The 24,084-nt window shown below is 61.4% G+C and overlaps 1 protein-coding gene across 10 annotated transcripts; it reads right to left on the bottom strand.

Moving 5' to 3' along the window:
- Positions 1 to 2,577: 2,577 nt before the first annotated feature.
- Positions 2,578 to 24,084, bottom strand: LOC146438565 (transcription factor COE4-like). 10 transcript variants are annotated; one of them, XR_014851847.1, is made up of 18 exons: positions 23,805 to 24,084; positions 22,959 to 23,074; positions 17,887 to 18,043; positions 16,632 to 16,695; positions 15,755 to 15,810; positions 15,571 to 15,644; positions 14,709 to 14,777; positions 10,478 to 10,559; positions 8,468 to 8,585; positions 7,840 to 7,973; positions 7,634 to 7,760; positions 6,801 to 6,889; positions 6,502 to 6,567; positions 5,992 to 6,133; positions 5,407 to 5,586; positions 4,625 to 4,816; positions 3,589 to 3,953; positions 2,578 to 3,349 (listed from the first exon to the last, which is right to left on the bottom strand). XR_014851847.1 is itself a non-coding variant. In XM_085059356.1 (17 exons), exons 1-17 carry the CDS (start codon positions 24,057 to 24,059, stop codon positions 3,883 to 3,885), a joined length of 1,989 nt encoding a protein of 662 aa, XP_084915482.1. In that variant the 5' UTR covers positions 24,060 to 24,084; the 3' UTR covers positions 2,578 to 3,882. The 10 variants fall into 10 exon arrangements, 3 of the variants coding, with proteins under 3 accessions (XP_084915482.1, XP_084915480.1, XP_084915483.1); XR_014851846.1 differs by having other exon boundaries at positions 2,578 to 3,406; positions 3,552 to 3,953; XR_014851845.1 differs by having other exon boundaries at positions 2,578 to 3,443; positions 3,552 to 3,953.

Raw genomic sequence — 24,084 nt, forward strand, 5'->3', positions numbered from 1 at the left:
CTGGGATTTTCCCACCTCCCCCCTTTCCCATCCCCCAGGCCACGCCCCTCTTAAAGGGACCGCGACATCCACTGGGGGAGGGGCGGGGAGGAGGCCACGCCCCCTTTGGGGGACATTTGGGGTCTTTTGGGGACGTCGTGAAAGGTCTTGGGGTTTTCACTTCGCTTTAGGGACATCGGGGAGGTTTGGGGTCTGTGCTCCTTCATTGTCACTAGGATGGGATTTGGGGTCCCAGCTGTCCCTAATTGTCCCCAGAAAGCGAATTTTGGGGTCCCCAAAACCCTTGTGGGGACATCGGGAAGAATTTTGGGGTTCCCACTCCCCCATTGTCCCCAAGGAGGGGATTTTGGGGTCTCCACAGCCCAATTTGTCCCCAGGATGGGATTTTGGGATCCCCAATTCCCCATTGTCCCCAGACAGTGCATTTTGGGGTCCCCAAACCCCTTTTGTGTCCTCAGGGACAAATTTTAGGGTCCCAAACCCCTTTGGGACATCGGGAAGAATTTTGGGGTCCCCACTCCATTATTATCCCCATAAGGAAAATTTCGGGGTCCCCAACCCCTTTTGGGGACACCGGGAAGGATTTTGGGATCCCCACTGGGGACATTTTGGGGTCCCCACGCCCTTTTATGGGATTTCGGGTTCCTCCCTCGCGTTCCCAGCTGTTCCCATGGGATTCGCTCCTCCCCGCGGCTATTTTTGGGAATTCTCTCAATTCCCAGAAAGCGGATCCGGGACGCTCCTCCCCCTCCCCGGGATGGGATTTGGGATTTGGGATTTCCCCTTTTCCCTGTTTCCCCTTTTCCCTATTTTCCCTATTTCCCTATTTCCCGATCCCATTCCCGTTTTTCCCTCGTTTGGGTTGATCCCCCGAATTCCCTCTCTGGGTTGATCCATTCCTGGTTTTCCCGACCCCAAATCCCGGGATCGGCCTCAACCCTAAATTTGGGATTGGGGTCTGGAGGATTTGGGGGAAATTTGGGGGAAATTAGGGATTGGGGTCTGGGGAATTTGGGGGAAATTTGGGGGAAATTTGGGGGAAATTTGGGGGAAATTTGGAATTGGGGTCTGGAGGATTTGAGGGAAGTTTGGGGGAAAATTGGGATTGAGGTCTGGAGGATTTGGGGGAAATTTGGGATGGGGAGAAGCCAAATCCCGTGGGAATGACAAGGACCAGGAATTCCATGGGGACCTCAGAGACCCCAAAACCCCAAAATCCCCCAGAACCCCAAACTTTGACCCCAAAATCCCACAGAATGTCCCAAAAGCCCCTCAGACCCCCAAAATTGTCCCTGAAGTCACACAGAGCCCTGAATTGTCCCCAAGAAACCCCAAATTGTCCCCAAAAGCCGCCAAACTCACCATGTCTTTCCAGAGACCCCAAAATTGTCCCCAAGGTTCCCCAGAGCCCTGAATTGTCCCCAAGAAACCCCAAATTGTTGCCAAAGGTCCCCCAAACTCACCGTGTTCTTCAAGGGACCTCAAAACCCCAAAATTGTCCCCAAAGTCCCCAAGAGACCCCAAAACATCCCCCAAGAGACCCCCAGTGTCCCCAAGAGCCGCAGGTGTGTCCCCAACCCTTGGGGACATGTGCCACCTGGGTGTCCCCAACCCCTGGCGGTGTCCCCACCCCCGTGCCACATCCGTGTCCCCACCGCGTGTCCCCAGCACGCCTGGAAGTGTCCCCATGATGAGTGCCACACGTGTCCCCAACACCTACGTGTGTCCCCACCATGTGACTGTCCCCATGACATGTGTCATGTGTCCCCACCGCCCGTGCCATGAGTGTCCCCATGGCATGTGCCACATATGTCCCCACCATGTGTCCCCATGACGTGCGCCACGTGTCCCCAAACCCTGTGCCATGTGTGTCCCCAACACCTATGACTGTCCCCATGGCATGTATCACATGTGTGTCCCCAACACCTGTGCTTGTCCCCAGTGCCTGAGTGTCCCCCGGCATGTGCCATATCTGTGTCCCCAACACCTGAGTGTCCCCACGGCATGTGCCACCACGTGTGCCACCTGTGCCATGTGCATGTCCCCACTGCATGTCCCCAGCACCTGTGCATGTGCCACTTGCGTGTCCCCCATTGTGTGTCACATCTGTGTCCCCAACACCTGTGTGTGTCCCCAACACCTGTGACTGCCCCCAATAACTGTGACTGTCCCCACAGTATGTCCCACGTGTGTCCCCAACACCCATGACTGTCCCCACCGCCTGTGCCACACGCGCTCCCAGTGCCACCATCCCCGGCCGCTCCTGGTGTCACCCCCGTCCCCACGGGTGTCCCGCGGTGTCCCCTCCCCGTGTGGCGGCTCGCTGTCCCCTCCCCGTGTCGCCATCCCCGTGACATCGCCAGCTGTGTCACCCCCCTCCCCCGCGCGCTGGCATCGCCACCTCCTCATTAACCTTTCTTGATTAACGCAATTAATTCCAGCTCCTCCTGCGCCGCGCCGGGCGGGGGGAGGGGACAGGAGGTGACACCGCAGCTGGAGGGGACCGGGGGTGGCGACACAGCGGGGTGACAGCGGTGTCGCCATCCCGTGGGTGTCACAAATCCCGGGAGTCGCGGCTTTTCCACGAGGTCTTTAATTCCCACGGGAGAGCCCCGCGCCACCTCCGCCAGGGGGGGACATTGTCCCCAAGGGTCACCCGCCAGCCCGGGAGGGGACACGCGGTGACACCGAGAGGGGACAGACACGGAGATGGGGACAGGAGCCACTCCCGAGCGGGACAAATGGGGAATGTTGGGAATTGTTCCCGTTTTATGTACAAAATTCCTGGCTGGGGAGGGACAGGGACACCCGGTGACATCTGGTGACACCCGGGGACATCGGGGACCCCCAGGGACATCCCCCCGAGGTGGCCTGGGGTCAAAATAATTCCGATCATTGATATTGATAACGATATTGGTAATGAACAGCAGGGGACAGGGAGCGCGGTGTCCCCAAGCCCCGGGTGGCACTGAAATCTGGGATTTGGGAATGGTTGGGATTGCAGGTGGGAAGCTCTGGAGGTGGAATTTGGGGAGAGCCGGGAAGGGTGGGCGGAGTTGGAGCATCCGTCCTGTCCTGGAGTGTCCATCCCAGCCGGAATAGCTGTCCTCTCCTGGAATGTCCATCTGTCCATCCATCCATCCATCCATCCATCCATCCTAAAATCCATCCTAAAATCCATCCATCCATCTATCATCTATCCATCCATCCTTCCTGCCCAGGATCATCCACCTTTTCCTGGATCATCCCTCTAATCCTCAATATCCATCTCGTTTTGGATCACACATCCCAACTTGGATCATCCATCCTTTTCCAGAACATCAATCTCACCTTGGATCATCCATCCCACCTGGATCACCCATCCTTTGCCAGAACATCCATCCCATCCTGGACCATCTATCCCATCCTGGATCATCCATCCCACCTTGGATCATCCATCCCACCTGGATCATCCATCCTTCTCCAGAACATCCATCCCATCCTGGAGTATCCATCCTTCTCCAGAACATCCCACCTTGAACATCCATCCTTTTCCAAAGCATCCATCCCACCTGGATCATCCATCCTTTTCCAGAACATCAATCCCACCTGGATCACCCATCCCAGCACCTCCTTCCCGTGTCCCTCACTGTCCCCATTCCTAGCTGTCTCCGCCTCTTCCCGGAAATTTTGGCTCATTCCAGGATTTCCCCTCATCCCCCCTCAGCCGGGCCGGGGTCACCCAGGGTGGGGACATCGCGGGGCCAGGTCCCCTCATCCCGCTCCGTGTGGCGCCATCCCGGCTCCGAGGAGAGGCGGGGTTGGGCGCAGGTGACAGGGATGTCCCCAATCCGTGTCCCTGCTCCTGTCCCGGGATCCGGATTGTCCCCAGACACGCCGTCCTTAGGAATAGGCCAATCCCTGGAGCGGCCGCGCCGGAGCGTGGAATTTGTCCGAGTCCTCGAAAGCTGGGTCTGGGCAGGGCAGGGACAGCATCAGCCAGGGGACAATGGGGACACTGGGGACAATGGGGTCACCAGGGAGAGGGATGAGGGCGGCATGTGGGACAGCCCTGGGTATGGACGTGACAAGGGCATGGACATTGGGCAACGAGTGTGGTGACACTGGGGACGTGCCATGGGGCAGGGGGTGGCACTGGGGACAGTGGTGATCTTGATGGCCTTGTGGGCCACTGGGGACATGAGGAGTCAGAGGGACAAGGGTGACATGGGACAGCTCTTGCCATGCCCACATCCCGGACATTTGGTGACACCCTCCATGGGGCATGAACCACCTGGGGCTGGGCACTGGGGACTATGGTGACCTTGGTGACCTCAGTGACCTTGGGGGCCCTGGGGACACTTTGGGTTAGAGCCAAGAGTGGCCAATGAACAGGACATCAGCCAGGGACAGGGATCACAGTGACATTGGGGTCCCTCTGTGGGGCAGGGGCCACCTGGGGCTGGGCACTGGGGACTCTGGTGACCCAAGTGACCCTGGTGACCCAGTGATCCTGGTGACCCTGATGACCCCAATGACCCCCATGACCCTGGTGACTCTGGTGACCCTAGTGACCTCAGTGACCCGAGTGATGCCAGTGGCCCTGGTGACCCTGCTGACCCTGGTGGCCTTGGTGACAGCTGACCTTGCAGGGCGCTGGCGCAGGCGGGTGGCGGCGAGCCCTGCGGCCGCAGCACAGGGGCAAAGGCGCTCTTCTGCTTCACGGCCGAGATCATTGTCACCGGAGAGAACGAGAAGCCACCGGGAGGGGTGGCAGCGCTCGGGCCTGAGGCCACCGGCACTGACGAGGCACCCAGAGGGGGACTGGCGGGCAGGACTGTGGGGACAGTGAGGGGACGGCTTGGTGGGGACAGGGACAGTGTGGGGACAATGCAGGGACAACGTGGGTAGGGATGGGGACACCGCGAGGACAGGGATAGGGATGGGGATGAGGATGGGGACAGGAAGGGGACAGGGACACATGGGGCTCCCCATGCAGGGAGCTGGCACAGGAGGGACAGGGAAGGGGACAAGGACAGGGCCAGGGCTGTCCCACCCCAGCTGGCCATGTCCCCACTCCCCATTGCCCTCAGTGATGGCACTGGGGACACCCCAGTGTTGTCACATGACTTTGGGGACCTCCAGGGACCCCACAATGGCTTTGGGAACCCTCCGGGGCTGGCACATGGCACTGGGGAACCCCTGAGACCCCACAATGACTTAGGTGACACCCCAGGGGTGGCACATGACTCCAGGGACCTCTCCAGGGACCAACCATGACCTTGGGGACCACCCAGAATTGACACATGGCTTTGGGGACACCCCAGGGACCCCACGATGACTTTAGGGACCCCTTGAGACCCTCCCATGACTTTGGTGACCCCCACAGCCCCATGTCCCCACCGTGTCCCCCGGGGTGTCACTCACTGGCGTAGGGGGAGGTGGCGGTGGAGCCACTCAGGAAGCTCGGCGGTGACCCGGGGACACCCAGCCCGGCCATGGTGGCACCGCCGAAGCCACCGGTTGTCCCCGCGAAGCCCTGCTGGGGGGCAGAGCCCGGGGGGACAAAGCCCCTCGCCGGGGGCGTCCCGGGGCTGCGCGAGAACCCTGCGGGGACAGCGACAGGTGACATCGCCAGGGAGGGGACAGAGAGCCTCCCGCCACCCAAAGGCCACCGCGCACCTTATGGGGAGCCCTGACGGGACAAGTGGCATCGCCCGGGGAGGGGACAGAGACTCTCTCCCCCCCCCGAGCCTTGGTAGGAGCCCTGCGGGGACAGGGACAGGTGACATCGCCGGGGTGGGGACATGGCCATCCCGAGGCCACCGCACACCTTATGTGGAGTCCTGAGGGGACAGGGACAGGTGACACCGCCCAGGGAGGTGACGCAACCCCCCGGGGCCACCGCGCACCTTGGTCAGAGCCCTGAGGGGACAGGGACAGGTGACATCGCCACAGTTGGGGACAAAAACCCTCCCGCCACCGCGAGGCCACTCCGAGGCCACCGCGCACCTTGCTCGGAGCCCTGCGGAGAGTCGCCCATGGCGAGGCCGAGCTGTCCCCCGCCGAAGGAGGGGACAGTGACATGCGCAGGGGCCCTGGGGACACTGTAGAGCGCCTCGGCCACGTCAGCCGCACGCTTCAGCAGCACGTCCTGGGGACACGGCGACAGCGGCGTCACCAAACGGCGGTGGCACTGCTCGGTGGCACCTCTGGGGGGCGCCCTGCAGTGCCACCGAGCAGGGTCGCCCCACGGAGCCACCCCTTGGTGACACCCCTTGGTGGCACCCCACAGCGTCACCCCTAAATGTCACCGCTTGGTGTCACCCCTAAATTACACCCCTCAGTGTCAGCCCTAAATGTCACCGCTCAGTGCACCCCATGGTGTCACCCCCACAGAGTCACCCTTTGGCATGACCCCACAGTGTCACCTCTCAGTGTCACCCTCTGGTGTCACCCCACAGTGTCATCTCACAGCGTCACACCTTGATGCCACCCCCTGGTGTCACCCTGGTCACACACCTGGTTGCTGTGGGGGACACCATAGAGCGCCTCCACCAGGTCAGCCGCGCGCTTCAGCAGCACCTCCTGGGGACAGCGAGGGGACACGGAGGGGACAGGGGGAGCTGCACCTCCATCCTGCCCCCCATGGCCCCCCAATGTCCCACCCCCGTGTCCCCAACCCCCCCATCCCTCCTCGCCCCGAGCTCTGCCACACCTGGGGGACACATAAACTGTCGCCACCTCCCTGTCCTCTGCCCCTGGGGCGCTGCCGGGGCATCCCCGTGTCCCCTGGTGTCCCTCCTGTCCCCTGTCCCCACCTTGGGCAGGCGCTCGGGGTCCCCGGGGTGTCGCGGGATCACCTTCTGCAGCCGCTGGAAGCCATAATCGATGGTGGGCTCGTTCAGGGCTGGCGACAGGGGACAGGGGACACGCCCCGGCCGTGTCACTGCCACCGGGGCTCTGGGCCCTTCCCGGGGGCTGTGTCCCTGTCACAGGGGGCTGTGTCCCCTTCTCGGGGGTCTGTGTCCCGATCCCAAATGTCCCCATCCCATTCCCAGAACTTTCCATTCCATTGCCAAGTGTCCCCATCCCATTCCTGGGTGTCCCCACCCCAATCCCAGGTGTCCCCACCCCAATCCCGAGTATCCCCATCCCATTCCTAGGTGTCCCCACCCTAATCCTGATGTCCCCATCCCATTCTCGTGCGTCCCCCACCCCATTCCCAGGTGTCCCCATCCCATTCCTGGGTGCCCTCATCCCAATCTTGACTGTCCCTACCCCAATCCCAACCATCCCCACCCCAATCCCGATATCCCAATCCCAATGTCCCCACCCCAATCCCTGGTGTCCCCATCCCATTCCTGGGTGTCCTCATCCCAATCCCAAACATCCCTAGTCCAATCCCAGGCGTCTCCACCCCAACCCCGCTGTCCCCAAGCTAACCCCACTGTCCCCACCTTGACCCCGCTGTCCCCACCCCAATCCCACTGTCCCCATCCCATTCTTGCATGTCCCCAATCCCAATCCCAGGTGTCTCCATCCTATTCCCAACCATCCCAACTGTGATCCCGACTGTCCCCAAGCCAACCCCACTGTCCCCACCATGCTGTCCCCAAGCCAACCCCGCTATCCCCACTGCGCTGTCCCTCACCGGTGTAGACGAAGCGCCCCGGCGCGCCCTTGCAGAAGTGCTTGGCCTTGTAGGACAATGTCACCTCCACGACCCCCGGGATGTGACGCGGGGGCGTCTGCACGCGGATGGCGTGGGGCGTGATGAGCTGCGGAGGGGACACGGCCTCAGCCCGGCCCGGCGTGTCCCCAGGCTGTCCCCGAGCTGTCCCCAGGCCACCCCCGTACCTCACTCCACACCAGAACGGTGCCGAAGAGCACCTGGAGGCCATCGAAGAAGTTGTCCCCGATGACGATGACGGTGGCACCACCCGTGGTCCAGCCCTCGCTGGGGCTGATGGCCTTGATGCAGGGGGTGGCTGCTGGAGGGGACAGGGACAGCGTGGGGGACACCGAGGGGTGGGGAAGAGGGGACAGGCATGGGGACAGGGGGACACTGAGATATGGGGACCACTGGGACCATGGGGACCCCATGGGGACCACAGGGACCACAGGCACATGGATGGGGACAGACACGGGTGGCCACAGGGACATGGAGACATAGACACAGACTGGGACACCAGCAGTCATGGAGACATGGGGACAGGCATGAGGACAGGCTTGGGGACAGGCTTGGGGACATGGGGACACGGGGACTTGGTGACATGGACATGGATTGGGACAGCCATGGGGACATGGAAAGGGATGGGGACATACAATCCCAGGTGACCACAGTGACACCGACAGGGACAAACAAAGCCACCCAGGGTAGATTTGGGGTTTTTCTTAGGGCATCAGCAAAGGGATTTGGGATTTCCAAAGGGGTCACCACACCCCCTTTTGGGGACAACAGAGTGTCCCCAAGGTGTCCCCTGACCTTCGGAGGGGTCGAGGCGCCGGGCGCGGCGGCCGTGCTTGGAGTTGTTGTGGACAAACATGTTGTCGGACACTGCCAGGACATGGCCGTCCACGTGGACTGTGGTGGACACCACCACCTGCAGGGGACAAGGGACGCTGTGGTCACCATGGGGTGTCCCCTGAGCTGGCATGGCTGTGTGACACCATGGGGATGCTATGGGTGATGTCCCCATGGTGTCCCTTCCACTGTCATGGCGGTGGCACAGCCGTGGCGCTGGGTGTGGTGTCCCCACAGTGTCCCCTCCCCCACACCCCACACAACCCCCCCCCACACACACACCCCCCCCCCACACCCACCCAACCTCCCCTGTCACAGCCCTGTCACATCATGGGGATGCTCTGTGTGATGTCCCTGTGGTGTCCCCACAGTGTCACCACAGTGTCCCCTCCCCTGCCACAGCCATATCACGCCATGGGGATGCTCTGTGCGGTGTCCCCATGGTGTCCCCACAGTGTCCTCTCCCCTGCAACAGCCATATCAGACCATGGGGACACTTTGTGTGGTGTCACCACAGTGTCCCCTCCCCTGTCAGAGCAGTGCCACCTTGCAGGCACGTGCTGTGTGCTGTCCCCACGGTGTCCCCATGGCGTCACCACGGTGTCCCCTTCCCTGCCACAGCCCTGTCACACTATGGGGACGCTCTGTGTGGTGTCCCCTCCCCTGTCAGAGCAGTGCCACCTCGCGGGGACACTCTATATGATGTCCATGTGGTGTCCCCATGGAGTCCCTGTAGTGTCCCCACAGTGTCCCCTCCCCTCCTGGGGTTCCCCAGCCCCCCCAGGTGACCCCCACATTCCCGAAGTCCCCCCAGGCCACCCCAGGGGACACCCAGGACACCCCAGAACCCCTTAGCCCCTTAGGGAACCTTCCCAGACCCCAAGAGAACCCCAAAACCCAGTAGGACAACTGCCAGCCCCTCAAGGAGACCCCAGAAGTCCCCAAACCCCTTTAGGAACACCCTCAGCCCCCCAAGAGAACCCCAAATTCCCTTTAGAGCAACCCTAAGCCCCCCAAGGAAACCCCAACCCCCTTTAGGGTCACTCCAAACCCCCCCAAATCCCCTAAAATGGAACCCCAAACCCCCTTTAGGATCACCCCTACCCCCCCTAGGGGACCCTAAATTCCCTTTAGGGTCACCCCAAACCCCCAAGGAACCCCAAACCCCCTTTAGGGTCACCCCAAGCCCCCCCTGGAATCCCCAAACCCCATTTAGGGCCACCCTAAAACCCTCAAGGCAACCCCAAACCCCTTAGGGCCATCCCCAGCCAACCCCAAAACCCCTTTAGAGTCACCCCAAACACCCCAAATTCCGCAAAAAGAGAACCTCAAACCCCCTTTAGGGCCACCCCAAACCCCCCAAAGGAGACCCTAAACCTCTTTAGGGACACCCCCAGCCCCCCAAGTCGTCCCCAGGGACCTCCCCAATTATCCCAAGGGACCCCAACCCCCTTTAGGGTCACCCCAAACCCCCGAAGGGACACCCCAAACCCCCTTTAGGGTCACCCCAGCCCCCAAATCCCCCAAAGCCACCCCCGCCCCCATCCCCGTCCCCCCCCCGCCCCCCTCCCGCCGCTCTCCCGCCGCCGCCGCGATGCAAATGGGGCTCGTTAATCACCGAAATGTCACAATTAACATCTCGTTACCGAGCCCTGATGAACCTCGGGGGGAGCCAAACCCCAGCTGCGACCGGGGCGGGGGAGGAGGGGCGGAGATTTTGGGGTTTTGCAGGGGGTTTTTCGGGGCGGATTTGGGGGTTTTTCCGGGAGGATTTGGGTTTTTTTTTTTGTAGGGCGGCGGGGAAGGGGTTTAGGATTTTTCAAAGGGGTCGAGGGGAATCGGGGATTCGATTCCCCCCGAACGGGGGGAATCGAATCCCCGATTCCCCTCGACCCCTTTGGGAAATCTTTTGGGGTCGCCGCACCCCCTTTTGGGATCCCCCACACCCCTTTTAATGTCCCCAAATGTCACCTGGAAGCGCCGCATGTCCCGCGGGTTCCCCGCGTTTTTCAGGCAGTTCTGGTTGCACTTGAGGAAAAACTTGAGGAAAAACCTGTTGGGGGAAAAAAGGGGGAAATTGGGTTCCTCTCGTGTCGTGTCGTTGTCACCGTCGTGTCGTTGTCGCCGTCCTGTGGTGTTGTTAGGTGCTGTCCCCATCCCGGTGTCCCCATCCTGTCCTTCTTCCGGTGTCCCCACCCCATTGTCCCCATCCTAATATCCCGTTTTGTCCCCATCCCACTGTCCCCATCCTGTCCCTATCCCATTGTCCCCATCCCAATGTCCCCATCCTGTCCCCATCCCAATGTCCCATCCTGTCCCCATCCCAATGTCCCATCCAGTCCCTCTTCCAGTGTCCCCACCCCGTCCCCATCCCAGTGTCCCCACCCCGTCCCCATCCCAGTGTCCCCTTCTTGTCTCCATCCCAATGTCCCCACCCCGATCCCAGTGTCCCCATCCTGTCCCCATCCCATTGTCTCCATCCTAATATCCCATTTTGTCCCCATTTCACTGTTCCATCCTGTGCCCATCCCACTGTCCCCATGCTCATCCCAGTGACCCCATCCTGTTTCAATCCATTGTCCCACTCTTGTCCCCATCCCATCCTGTTCCCATCCCAGCGTCCCCATCTTGTCCCTATCCCATTGTCCCCATCCTAATATCCTATTTTGTCCCCGTTCAGCTGTCCCATTTTGTCCCCATCCCACCCTGTCCTCCATCCCTCTGTCCCTGTCCCCATCCCAGTGTCCCCATCTTGTCCCTATCCCACTGTCCCCATCCCAGCATCCCATTTTTCCCCATTCTGCTGTCCCATCTTGTCCCCATCCCAGTGTCCCCATCCTGTCCCTATCCTGCTGTCCCCTTCCTGTCCCCATCCCACCCTGTCCCCATCCCACTGTCCCCCATCCCTCTGTCCCTGTCTCTATCCCAGTGTCCCCATCTTGTCCCCACCCCATACTTGTCCCCATGCCCACCCCCGTGCCCCCATCCCGTTCCTGTCCCCTGTCCCCATTTCAGTGTCCCAATCCTGTCCCCAATCCCACTGTCCTGCTCCATCCCCATCCCAGTGTCCCCATCCTTCTGTCCCTTTCTGCCCCTCCCTGTCCCCATCCCACTGTCCCACCCCATTGTCCCATTCTGTCCCCACCCCTCTGTCCCTCCCTGTCCCAATCCCAATCCCACTGGGATGTCCCATCCCAATCCCACTGTCCCCAATCTGTCCCCACCCCATCCCTATTCCACTATCCCAGTCCCACTGTCCCCATCCCAGTGTCCCCTCCTGTCCCCATCCCAGTAGGGTCACCCCTGGGTCAGGACGGGGGGACATGGATGGGGATCCCAGGGAATGGGGATCCCATAAAAAAGGGATCCAGAGAATGGGAATCCCAGGGAATGGGGATCCTACAAAACCAGGGATCCCACAAAACCAGGGATCCCATAAAAAGGAGGTCCAGGGAATGGGAATCACAGGGAATAGCAATCCCACAAAAAGCGGATCCCACAAAATAGAGGTTCAGGGAATGGGGATCCAGGGGAATGGGAATCCCACAAAAAAAGGGATGCCACAGAAAAGGAATCCCACGGAAAAGGGGATCCCACAAAAAAGGGATCCCACAAAAACAGGGTCCAGGGCAGAGGATCCCAGGGAACAAGGATCCCAGAAAAAAAGGGATCCCACAGAAAAGGGATCCCACAGAGAGGGGCTCTCCATGGAAATCAGATCCCACAAAAAGGAGTCCCAGGAAACGAGGACCCCATAAAAAAGGAGGTCCCAGGGAACAGCGATCCCACAGAAAAAGGGGATCCCAAAAACAAGGGGATATCACAAAAAAGGGTCTCTTTTATAGGATTCCATGTAAAAGGGAATCCCACAAAAAGGGGGATCCAGGGTAAAGGGATCTCTCACTGGGGTCCCACCCTATGGGACAGCGCAGAAAAATGGGTTATTCCCATTTTCCCATTGCCCCCATTCCCATAATCCCATTCCCGCCCCCGGGGAGTAATCAGGCCGAGGAAGGAGCTGGAAAACACCCGGGAAAATCCCGGAAAACGCTGGAAAACGCCTGGAAAACGCCCGGAAAACAAGGTAAAACGCCCAGAAAAAACCCGGAAAACGCCCAGAAAACGCTGGAAAACGCTGGAAAACACCCAGAAAACGCTGGAAAACGCTGGAAAACACCTGAAAACGCCCGGAAAACACTTGAAAACGCCCAGAAAACGCCTGGAAAACACCCAGAAAACACCCGGAAAACACTGGAAAACGCCTGGAAAACGCCCAGAAAACACCCGGAAAACGCCCTAAAAACGCCTGGAAAACACCCAAGAGCCACCCGGAAAACGCTGGAAAACGCCCGGAAAAATCCCGGAAAACGCCTGAAAAACGCCTGGAAAACGCTTCCCCATCCCGGGACGGTGACAGGGACAGCGCGACCCCAAAAAAAACAAACCCCAAAAAAGCCCTAAATCCAGGCCCGGAATGGCGCGGGGGGGGGAGTGAGGCTGAACCCCCGCGAGTTAAAAATACGGGGCCGGCGCATTAATTAGCATGGCTAATTACCATTGAATATGCAAATGCCCGGCGCCGCTGCCGAGCGCCTTCTGCTCGCGGCGCATAAATTTGAATGCGCAATTTGCATAATCGGGGCTAATTAATGAGAAGCGTCAATTTTCGCTGCCGGGTAATTTGATTAACGCCGCGAGAGGGGCACTTAGCGAGCTCTCCAACCAGCGGGGCTGGCCCGGGGGGGGACACGGGGGACAGGGGGGGACACGGGGGGGACACGGGGGAGGAGGGGACGCGGCTGGCCCTGCGTGACCCCCCGAAGTTTGGGGAGTGGGGATGGGAGACCCCGAAAGGTGTGGGAGTGGGGGGGACAGGCTGGGGACACGCCTGGAACTGGGTGGCACCCCAAAAGTCCTGGGGGACACCCCGGAAGTCCTGGGGCAGGTTGGGGACACTCCTGGAACTGGGGGACACCCCAAAAGGCCCTTGGAAAAGGGACAGGGGGTTGGGGACACCCCAAAAGTTCTGGGAATCAGGGGATGGGTTGGGGACATTCCTGGAACTGGGTGACACCCCAAAAGCCCTGAGTGACACCTCCAAAGCTCTGGGAATGGGGACAGGGGACTCGGGACATCCTGGAACTGGGTGACACCCCAAAAGCTCTGAGTGACACCCCAAAAGTCTTGGGAAAGTGGACAGGGAGACTGGGGACACCCCAAAAGTCCTGCGGCAGGTTGGGGACACTCCTGGAACTGGGTGACACCCCAAAAGCTCTGGGAATGGGGACAGGGGACTGGGGACACGCCTGGCCCTTGGTGACACCCTAAAAAGCCCTGGGAATGGGGACAGGGGGTTGGGGACACCCCAAAAGTTCTGGGAGTGGGGAGTGGGGACTGGGGACACCCCAAAAGTCTTGGGGCAGGTTGGGGACACGCCTGGAACTGGGGGACACCCCGAATGCCCTGGGGGACACCCTAAAAGCTCTGGGGATGGGGACACGGGATTGGGGACATGCCTGGCCCTTGGTGACACCCTAAAAATCCTGGGAATGGGGGTGACAGGCTGGGGACACGCCTGGCCCCGGGGGACACCCTAAAAGTTTTGGGAGTGGGGACAGGGGGTTGGGGACACCCCAAAAGCTCTGGGAATGGGGGGGACAGGTTGGGGACACGCCGGGAACTGGGTGACACCCCAAAAGTCCTGGGAACGGAGAGGAGACTCAGGGACATTTGGGGACATTAGGGACACTACCAGCAGCCACCGGGGTGTCACCTCCCTGGGGGAAATCGCTCCTGGGGGGTCACAGGGACACCAAAAGTGCCACCGCGGGGGTAGCCCCAGGACAGGGGACACGGGGACAGTGACAAGGGGACCACGCTCAGGGAGGTGACAGCGGGACAGGCAGAAGGACCCCGGTGGGGACAGGGACACCATGGCCACGGGGACACGGCAGCCCCGGGATGTCCCCAGTGTGCCACCTCCATTACCGACGTGACCGACGGGGACATTGTCACGGCTGTCACCCCCCCGGGTGCTGTCCCCAACTCATCAGCATCAAGTCCCCAACCTTGGCGACACCTCCCCGCGGCTGCCACCCCCTGCGGGTCACTGTGAAGTGTCGGGTGTGTCCCCAATGTCCCTGATGTCCCCAGTGTCCCCAGTGTCCCCAGTGTCCCCCACTGTCCCCAGTGTCCCCAGCACCTGTCGATGATCACAGGGTCCGACGGGGTCTCGTTGCGATTCCCGCAGCTCTTCTTGTCACAGCAGCGGCTGCGCAGGGGACAGCAGGGGACAGGAGGGGACAGCAGGGGACAGCAGGGGACACCAGGGGACATCAGGGGACAGCCAGGGCTGTGTGAGCCCCAAACGCGGGGGTGACCCGCCAGGTCCCCCTGTGCCACCCTCGCCCCCTCGCCATCACTCCGGATGGGGACAGAAGGGACACCAGGACAGGGAGAGCGCGGTGGGGACACTCGGGGGTGTCCCTTTGCCACCCCTTCCTGGGGCTGGGGACAGATCTGGGGCTCCGGGGGGCTCCGTGTGAGCCCCGGGTGGCTCTGAAGGGGTTGGGGACACATCACTGTCACCCTGGGTGGCTCTGGACGGGTTGGAGACACATCCCCTGTCACCCTGGGTGGCTCTGGACAGGCTGGGGACACAACCCTGTCACCCTGGGTGGCTCTGAAGGAGTTGGGGACACATCCCCGTCACCCTGGGGGACTTCATGTCACCCCCGAGCGGCTTAGAAGGGGTTGGGGACACATCCCTGTCACCCCCAGGTGGCTCTCAATAAGTTGGGGACACATCGCTGTCACCCTGGGTGGCTGTGACCGGACTGGGGACACCCCAGGCCTCCGTGTCACCCCCAGGTGACACAGCAAGGCCACCCAAACCCCAGCGGACGTCCCCGCGGTGACTCCGCGGGTGGCCTGTCCCCTGTCGCGATGACTCGCGGGGCTAATTAGCGGCGCGTTAATTAGCGCGGGGGCGCCAAGGGACCTCGGGGACAGCGGGGAGGTGACAGCAGGGTGACAGCAGGGTGACAGCAGTGTCCCCAGCGCACCTGCACATGATCTCGTGGGTCAGCAGCACGCGGCACATCTCGGGGTTCTTGTCCTGCCCCTCGTAAATGATGGCCTGGGGGACAGCCAGGGGACAGCGGCGACACCGGGGTGGCATCGCAGTCACCTCCGGGTGTCCCCAGGGGTTTTTTGGGGGATTTTTGGGGATTTTTGGGGTGTCAGTACCTGCTTGGACATGGAGTCGATGAGGCGAACGTACAGGTCCTGCTCGGTGCGCAGCCCTGCGGGGACAGCGCGGTGTCACCTGCTGGTCACCACCCACCCTGGGGACAGCCCGAGAAACCCGAGACCAGCCCGAAAACACAAAAACGCACCGGAAAAAAAACCCCAAAACACACCAGAAAAACCCCAAAAACACACCAAAAAACCCCCAAAACACACCAGAAAAACCCCAAAAACACACCAAAAAACCCCCCAAAAAACACCCCGAAAACCACCTCGAAAACCACCCCGGAAACCCCAAAACCATCCCAAAAAACTCAAACCACCCCAAAAAAGCCCCAAAAACCACCTCAAAAAGCACCCTTCAAACCCCAAAACCACCCCAAAAAACCCCAAAAAACCCAAAAACACCCCGAAAGCCACCCCAAAAACCACCCCGAAAAACACCCCAAAAACCACCCAAAAAACCCCAAATCCCCCAAAACCACCCCAAAAACCCTAAAAGCGCCCCAAAAACCCCAAAACCACCCCAGAAATCCCTTCCCCCAAACCACAAACAGATCCCCAAAGCCCCCACAAAATCCCGGAAAAACCCCTAAGAGAAACTCCCCAAAAACCCCAACAACACCCCAAAAACACCCAAAACCACCCCTCAAAACCGCTCCAAAAAAACCACCCCGAAAACCCCAAAACCACCCTGAAACCACCCTAAAAACACCCTGAAACCATCCCAAAAACACCCCAAAAGCACCCCAAAAACCCCCAAGCTACCCGGAAAACACCCCAAAAGACCCAAAAAAACCCCCAAAAACACCCCGAAAACCACTCCAAAAACTCTCCAGAAACCCCAAAACACCCCCAAAAAACCCCAAAACGCCACCGTTGCTGTAGAGCAGCTGCAGCCGGTAGTGAATCCCATTGTTGGTTTTCTCGCCGTTCTGCTCCTGCGGGGGAGGGGACAGAGTTAGTGGGGTCACTCATGGGGTCACTTTTGGGGTCACCTGGTCACTCCAGGTGGCCTCAGCTGGGATCGCCCCGCCCCGAGCGGGTGGTTTTGGGGTTTTTTGGGGTTTTTTTCTGGGTTTTTTGGGGGGTTTTTTGGGGAGGTTTAGGGGTGATTTGGGGTTTTTTTGGGGTGTTTTCCTGGTGGTTTTGGGGTTTTCAGGGGTGGTTTTTGGGGGGTTTTGGGGTTTTTTTTTGGGATGGTTTGGGGGTGGTTTTGCGGTTTTATGGAGTTGGGGTTCCCGTTGGGGTATTTTGGGGTTTTTTTGGAAGTTTTTTGGGTTTTTTTATAGGGGCTTTTGGGACGACTTTGTGGGTTTGGGTTTGTTTGGGGGAAGGATTTTTGGGATTTTGGGGGGATTTTGGCACTTTTTGGGCAGGTTGGGGAGATTTTTGGGGTGGTTTTTGGGGTCTTTTGGGTTTTTGGGGGGCTTTTGGGGTTCTTTGGGGACTTTGGGGGGTTGGGGGGCTTTGGGTTGTTTTGGGAGTTTTTGGGGGGATGGTTTGGGGGTTTTTTTGAGGTTTGGTTGGTTTTCTTGGGGGGCCTTTTGGGGTTTTTTTGGGGTTCTTTTTTGGGGGTTTTAATGGGTTTTTTGGTTTGGGGGTTTTTTTGGGGTTTTGGGAGGGGTTTAGGGGTGCTTGGGGATGTTTGGGGGTTTTTTGGGGGTTTAGGGTTTTTAGGGGTTTCAGGGGCTTTTGGGTGATTTTTTCTGGGGCTTTTGGGGGAGGTTGGGTTTTTTTTTTCTTGTCACTTTTCAGGTCTTTTTTGGGTTTTTGGTCTTTTTTTGGGGGTTGGAGTTTTTGAGGGCTTTTGGAGGGGCGTTTTTGAAGGTGTTTTCTGGGGTTTTTTGAGGGCTTTTCGGGGATTTTTGGGGTTTCTTTTGGGGGGTTGAGGGCTTTTTTGGCATTTTTGAGGGCTTTTGCGGGGATTTCTGAGGGCTTTTGGGGGTTTTTTTGAGGTTTTTTTGGGGGGTGAGGTTTTTTTGAAGACTTTTTTTTGAGGTGTTTTTTGGGGTTTTTTTTAGGTTTTCTTGGGGGCGCTTTTTGGGGGCTTTTTAGGGGCTTTTTTTGAGGTATTTTTTGGTGGTTTTGGGTTTTTTTGGGTTTTTTTCGGGGTTTTTCGGGTCTCTCACCCTCTCCTTCTCCACGAAGTCGATGAAGCAGGTTCTCTCCACCTCCACCGGCTGCCCCTGCCGGTCGTACATGGCCAGCACGAAGTGGAAGAAGTTGGACTTGCGCAGGTTGGCCGGAGGCTGCTTCTCGAAGTGCGCGCGGGCCAGCGACACCCCGCTGCGACAGGGCGGCGACACTTCGGGGGGGTGGCCGCGACATCGGCGCCGCCGGGAGCACCGCGGCACGGGAACCCCAAAACCCCATTGCCGGGAACCCCAGAACTTCAGCACTGGGACCCCAAAACCCCATTGCCAGGAACCCCAAAACCCCATTACCGGGAACCCCAGAACTTCAGCACTGGGACCCCAAAACCCCATTGCCGGGAAGCCCAGAACTTCAGCACTGAGACCCCAAAACCCCATTGCCAGGAACACCAAAACCCCATTGCCAGGAACCCCAAAACCCCATTGCCAGGGACCCCACAACCTCAGCACTGAGATCCTCAGCACCCCATTGCCGGGAACCCCAGAACCTCAGCACTGAGACCCCAAAACCCCATTGCCAGGAACCCCAAAACCCCATTGCCGGGAACCCCAGAACTTCAGCACTGAGACCCCAAAACCCCACCCTAGAGACTCCCAGAACCCCATTGCCAGGAGCCCTAGAATCTCCTTCATGGGACACCCAGAACCCCATTGCCTGCAACCCCAGAACCTCAGCAGTGAGACCCCAAAACCCTATCCCACAGACCCCCAGAACGCCATTGCCAGGAACCCCAAAACCCCATTGCCAGGACCTCCAGAGCCTCATCCAAGGGACCCCAAAACCCCATTGCTGGGAACCCCAAAACCCCATAGCCAGGGACCCCAGAACCTCAGCACCGCAGCCCGGGGACACCGGAACCCCAATTGCCAGGAACGCCAAAACCCTATTGCCCGGTAACCCCAAAACCCCATCCCAGGGACCCCAGAACTTCAGCACTGGGACCCCCAGAACCCCATTGCCGGGAACCCAAAACCCCATCCCAGAGACCCCCATAACCCCATGGCCAGGGACCCCAGAACCTCCTCTATGGGACCCCCAGAACCTCAGCGCTGGGACCCTAAAACCCCACCCTAGAGACTCCCAGAATCCCATTGCCAAGAGCCCTAGAATCTCCTTCATGGGACACCCAGAACCCCATTGCCAGGAACCCCAGAACCTCAGCAGTGGGAACCTCAGACCCCATCGCAGAGACCCCCAGAACCCCAAAACCTCATCCCAGGTATCCCCAGAACCCCATTGAGGGGACCCCAAAACCTCCTCTGTGGGACACTCAGGACCCCATTTCCAGGGACCCCAAAACCCCATTACCAGGGACCCCCATACACTCCATTGCCGGTAACCCCAGAAACCCCATCCCAGAGATCCCCATAACCCCATAGCCAGGGACCCCAGAACCTCTTCTATGGGACCCCCAGAACCCCACTGCCAGGGACCCCAAAACCCCATCCCAGAGACCCCCAGAACCCCATTGCCTGGAACCCCAAAACCTCAGCATCAGGACCCCCAGAACCCCGGCACCACAGCCCGGGGACCCCCGGAACCCCATTGCAGGGAACCCCAAAACGCCATCCCACAAACCCCCAGAACCTCAGCACTGCGACCCCAAAACCCTATCCCACCGACCCTCAGCACCCCACTACCAGGACCCCAAAACCTCCTCCATGGGACGCCGACACCCCCAGAACCCCAGTCCTGGGGACCCCCATTCCCAGGACCCCCAGCACCCCCGTACTGGGACCCCCAGAAACCCAGCACTGGGACCCCCAAAACCTCCTCCATAGGATCCCCCAGCACCACGACCCCAAAAACCCCATTCTGGGGAACCCCAGCACCCCAATCCTGGGACCCCCAAAACCTTCCCGATGGGACACCGGCACCCCATTCTGGGGATCCCAAGAACCTCAGCACCCCAATACCGGGACCCCCAAAAGCCCATCCCCAGGACCCCCAAAATGATGTCCCCAGGACGTCCAGAATCCCAATATCCCAAAATCCCAAAATCCCAAAATCCCAAAATCCCAAAGTCCAGTCCTTGGGACGCCCAGCACCCCCTCTCTGGGACCCGCAGAACCTGCAGCGCCCTGTCCCCAGAGCCACCAGCCTGTCCCCAAAGCCCCCAGGACTCCATCACCAGAGCCACCAGCCTGTCCCCAGCGCCCCCTCCCTGCCCAGGGCAGGGGACACAGTTGGCGACACTGCCAGCACCAGCAGCATCACCTGTCCCTGGCACCGGAGACAGAGGGGACAGAAAGGGACAGCGGGGACATCCCCGAGCCCTCCCCGCCCAAGCCACCCGCGGTGCCACCTCTGGGCTCGCCAGTGTCACCGCCGGTGTCACAGCTGAGGTGACAGGGCAGTGACAGCAGAGCCACGCCAGGGACGACGGCCCCGTCACCGTGTCCCCACCCCGCTGGTGGCCCCTGTCCCTTCGGTGTCGCCAGTGTCACCCCCGCCACAGCCGGGGCCACGTGCGAAGCCCTGGGGACCTTGGCGACACTCTGGGGACACTTCTCGGCGACGCGGTGGAGGCAAAGCTCCTTAAGCTGCTCCTCGGGGGACCCAAACTGTCCCCAGGGCCACCTGCGGGGACCCAAACTGTCCCCAGGGCCACCCGCGGGGCCACACCTGAGGAGGTGACAATACCTGCGCGCGGCCACCACGGAGGTGTCACATCGCGTCCCCACACCTGCCGCGGACACCCCGGCGTGTCCCTTGTCCCCTCCCCGAGCTGGTGGCTCTTGCGGTCCAACCCCCGCGGGGACACCTCTGTCCCCTCACTGTCCCCGACAATGGGACAGCGGCGCCTTTTCCAGCCCCAAAAATCCCTCCGCGCGCCCCCAGATCGTGTCCCCGCCGCTCGGGGGGTGGCCCTGGCTGTCCCCTCTGTCCCCCGCCGTGTCCCCCCCGCGCTGCCGGCCCCGCCCGCCGCGTTAATTAATTATTAAAGGCAATCAAGCATTTCCAAGCAGCCGCGGCCCCGGCGCTTCCAGGAAAGCGGGCACGGCCCTGCGGTGGCTCCGGGGGGTTTGGGGACACCAGCCGGGTCACCCCCGGCACGCCGGGGACCCCAGACCCAGTGCCACCCCTTGGGGACACTGTGGTGGCCGCGGGGACACGCGGGAGGGGGAGGTTAAGGGGGTCCTGGATGTCACACACGGGTGGGTCACCCTCGGACCCTACACCGCGGTGCCAACCCCTTGGGGACACTGGTGGCCACGGGTACACGCGGGGGGGACAATGTGGGGTGCAGGTAACCCCCCCGAGCGGGTGTCCCAGCGGGTGGCACTGCCACCCATGGCGGCACCCCAAGCTACCCCACGGGAACACGGCCCTGCCACCAGTGCCAGCCCTGGGTGTGTCCCCCTGTCCCCCGCGGGAGTTTCTGGGGACACGGGGACGAGGGGTGGCTGTCACCCCCTGGGGTCCCTCAGGTTTTCCAGTGTCACAGAGTTTTGGGGACCCCAGGGAGCCACTACGGCCTCGGTGACCCCTTGGTGACCCCACAAACCCCGCGGAGGGGACAGCAGGACAGGACAGGGGTGGCACTGACCCCGCTGGGCACGGCAGGGAGAGAGGGACATGGGAGGGACAGGGGACACTGAGCGCCTCGGGCGGGCAGGGAGTGGGATTGGAATCCCTTGGGAATGTAGGAAATAGGATTTGGGTCCCTTGGGATGGCAGGGAATGGGATTGGAGTCACCTGGAAAGGCAGGGAATGGGATTTGAGTCCCTTGGGATGGCAGGGAATGGGATTTGAGTCCCTTGGGATGGCAGTGAATGGGATTGGAATCCTTTGGGAGAATAGGGAATGGGATTTGGGTCCCTTGGGAGAGCAGGGAATGGGATTTGGGTCCCTTGGGAATGCAGGGAATAGGATTTGAAGCCCATTGGGAGGGCAGGGAATGGGATTCAGGGAGTCCTGATCCCTCTGGGAATGCAGGAAATGGGATTCAGGGAGCCCTGAACCCCCTGGAAAAAGGCAGGGAATGGGATCTGAGTCCCTTGGGATGGGATTCAGGTCCCATTCCCGTTGGCACAAACCCCTGGAAGCAGAAATCCATGGGGATCCCGGGATTCCCAGGACAGGGGGATCCAGAGGCCCAAGGAATCCCAAGGAATGGGGGAACATCCAGGAATCCCGGAATGCCCACGGAACCCGGGATGACCACGGGATGACCACGATACCCACGGTCCCCAGGGTGCCCAGGATGCCCACAGCCCCCGGAATGCCCGTGGATCCCGGGATCCCCACGAATCGGGAATACCTGCAGCCCCTGGAATGCCCGCAGTGCCCAGGGAGCCCGCAGTGCCTGGGATGCTTGCGGAATTTGGGATGCCCGTGGAATTTGGGATGCCCGTGGGGCCTGGAATGCCCTCAACACCCAGGAAGCCCCCGGAGCCCGGGATGTCCAGATCCCCGGGATACCCTGGAATGCCCATGGAATCTGGGATGCCCATGAATCCCAGCATGTCCACAGCCCTGGAATGCCCAGAACCCACAGGATGCCCATGAAATGCCCGCAGTCCCTGCTGGGATGACCACTGCCCGTGAAACCCGGGATGCCCATGGATGCCCAGGGCCCTGGGAATGCCTGCGGAATTTGGGATGACCACAGCTGCTGGAACTCCCGTGAAACTCGGGATGCCCACTGAACCCAGGATGACCACCGCACTTGGAATGACCACAGCCCTCGGGATGCCCACGGAGCCCACGACATCCACAGCTCCGGGATGACCACAACCCTCGGGATGCCCGTGGGACCTGGCATGTCCACAACCCTCGAGATGTCCACAACCCCGGGATGTCCACAGCCCCGGGACACCCACGGAATCCAGGATATCCGGAGCCCCGGGATGCCCACGGAACCCGGGATCCCCGCGGACCTCGGGCTGCCCGCAGCCCCTGGAATTCCCGCGGAGCTCAGGATTCCCGCAGGGCTGCCCGCGGGGCTCGGGCTGCATCCACCCCTGCACCGGGGATACCCCGTGCTGTCCCCCGAGCTGTCCCCCGGCTGTCCCCGAGCTGTCCCCCGGGTTGTCCCCTTACCTCTGCGCCGCCGTGCTGGCGTCCAGGATGCCGGTGCCCTGCAGCCAGCGGCCGGCGGGGAGCCCCGCGCTCAGCGGCTCCTCCTTCATGGGGACACCCCCGCGGGGCAGCGCCTCCTGCACCGAGAACATGACCGGGGGGCTCAGCGGGACCCCCGGACAGCCCCCCGCCCCGGGCTCAGCACCGGGCAGGTGCCGGGGGACGCCGTCCCGGCCGCCGGGGAAGCGGCATCTGCGGAGGGAGGGAGGGGAGAGGGAGGGGAGAGGGAGGGGGAGGCTCCGGGGGGGGTTCGGGGGGAGGGAGGAGGGGGCGGGAGAGGGCAGAGCCCGAGAAGTTGGAGCTGGAGGAGCCCCGGAGCTGAGAGAGGGGAGGGGAAGGAGCGGGGGGGAGAGGGAGGGGTGGGGAGGAGTGGAGGGAGGGATGGGAGGAGGGAGAGAGGAGTGGAAGGATGGAGGGAGGGAGGGGAGGGGTGGAGGAAGGCTCGGAGGAGGAGGAGTGCAGGGATGGAGGGAGGGATGGAGAGGAGGGGTGGAGAGATGGATGGAGCGCGGCAGAGGGAGGGATGGAGGAGGAGTGGAGGGATGGAGGGAGGGATGGAGGGAGGCTCGGAGGAGGAGTAGAAGGATGGAGGGAGGGATGGAGAGGAGGAGTGGAGGGAGGGATGGAGGAAGGCTCGGAGGAGGAGTGGAGGGAGGGATGGAGGGAGGGATGGATCGCGGCCCCGGAGGGATGGAGGGAAGGAGGGAGGGAGGGATGGAGGCTCGGAGGGAGGGCCGGCCGAGGCGCAGGGGAGGAGTGCAGGCCGCCGGGGGGGCCCGGCCGGGGGCGGGGGCTCGGTTCCGTTACCGGGCGGGCGGCGGCGGCGGCGCGGGGCGGAGGAGGAGGCGGCGGCGGCGGCGGCAGCGGCAGCAGCAGCAGCAGCGGGCGGGCTGGGGGCGGCCCGGGGGTCCCGGCGGTGCCGTCGCCCCCCTCTCCCCTCCGCCGCCTCCGCCGCCCCCCGGCGCGGCCCCGGCGGGCTCCCGGCTCGGGCAGCAGCACCATGAGCAGCAGCAGCGCTCGGTGCCGCCGCCCCGCCGCCGCCGCCGCACCGGCCCGGGCCATCCCGGCACCGCCGCCGCCTCCCCGG

This window comes from Lichenostomus cassidix, chromosome 4 (genome assembly GCF_008360975.1).
Source record: "Lichenostomus cassidix isolate B80296 chromosome 4, HeHo_3.0, whole genome shotgun sequence".
In the NCBI taxonomy this organism is placed as follows: domain Eukaryota; kingdom Metazoa; phylum Chordata; class Aves; order Passeriformes; family Meliphagidae; genus Lichenostomus; species Lichenostomus cassidix.

Excerpts from the sequence above, each read along its gene's own strand:
- LOC146438565 (XM_085059354.1), bottom strand. The coding sequence starts at position 24,059 with ATGGCCCGGGCCGGTGCGGCGGCGGCGGCGGGGCGGCGGCACCGAGCG. Across the intron at positions 18,044-22,958 it reads GCCAGCACGGCGGCGCAGAG|CGGGGTGTCGCTGGCCCGCG; the intron begins GTAAGGGGACAA and ends GCCCTGTCGCAG. Across the intron at positions 15,811-16,631 it reads GCAGCTGCTCTACAGCAACG|GGCTGCGCACCGAGCAGGAC; the intron begins GTGGCGTTTTGG and ends CTGTCCCCGCAG.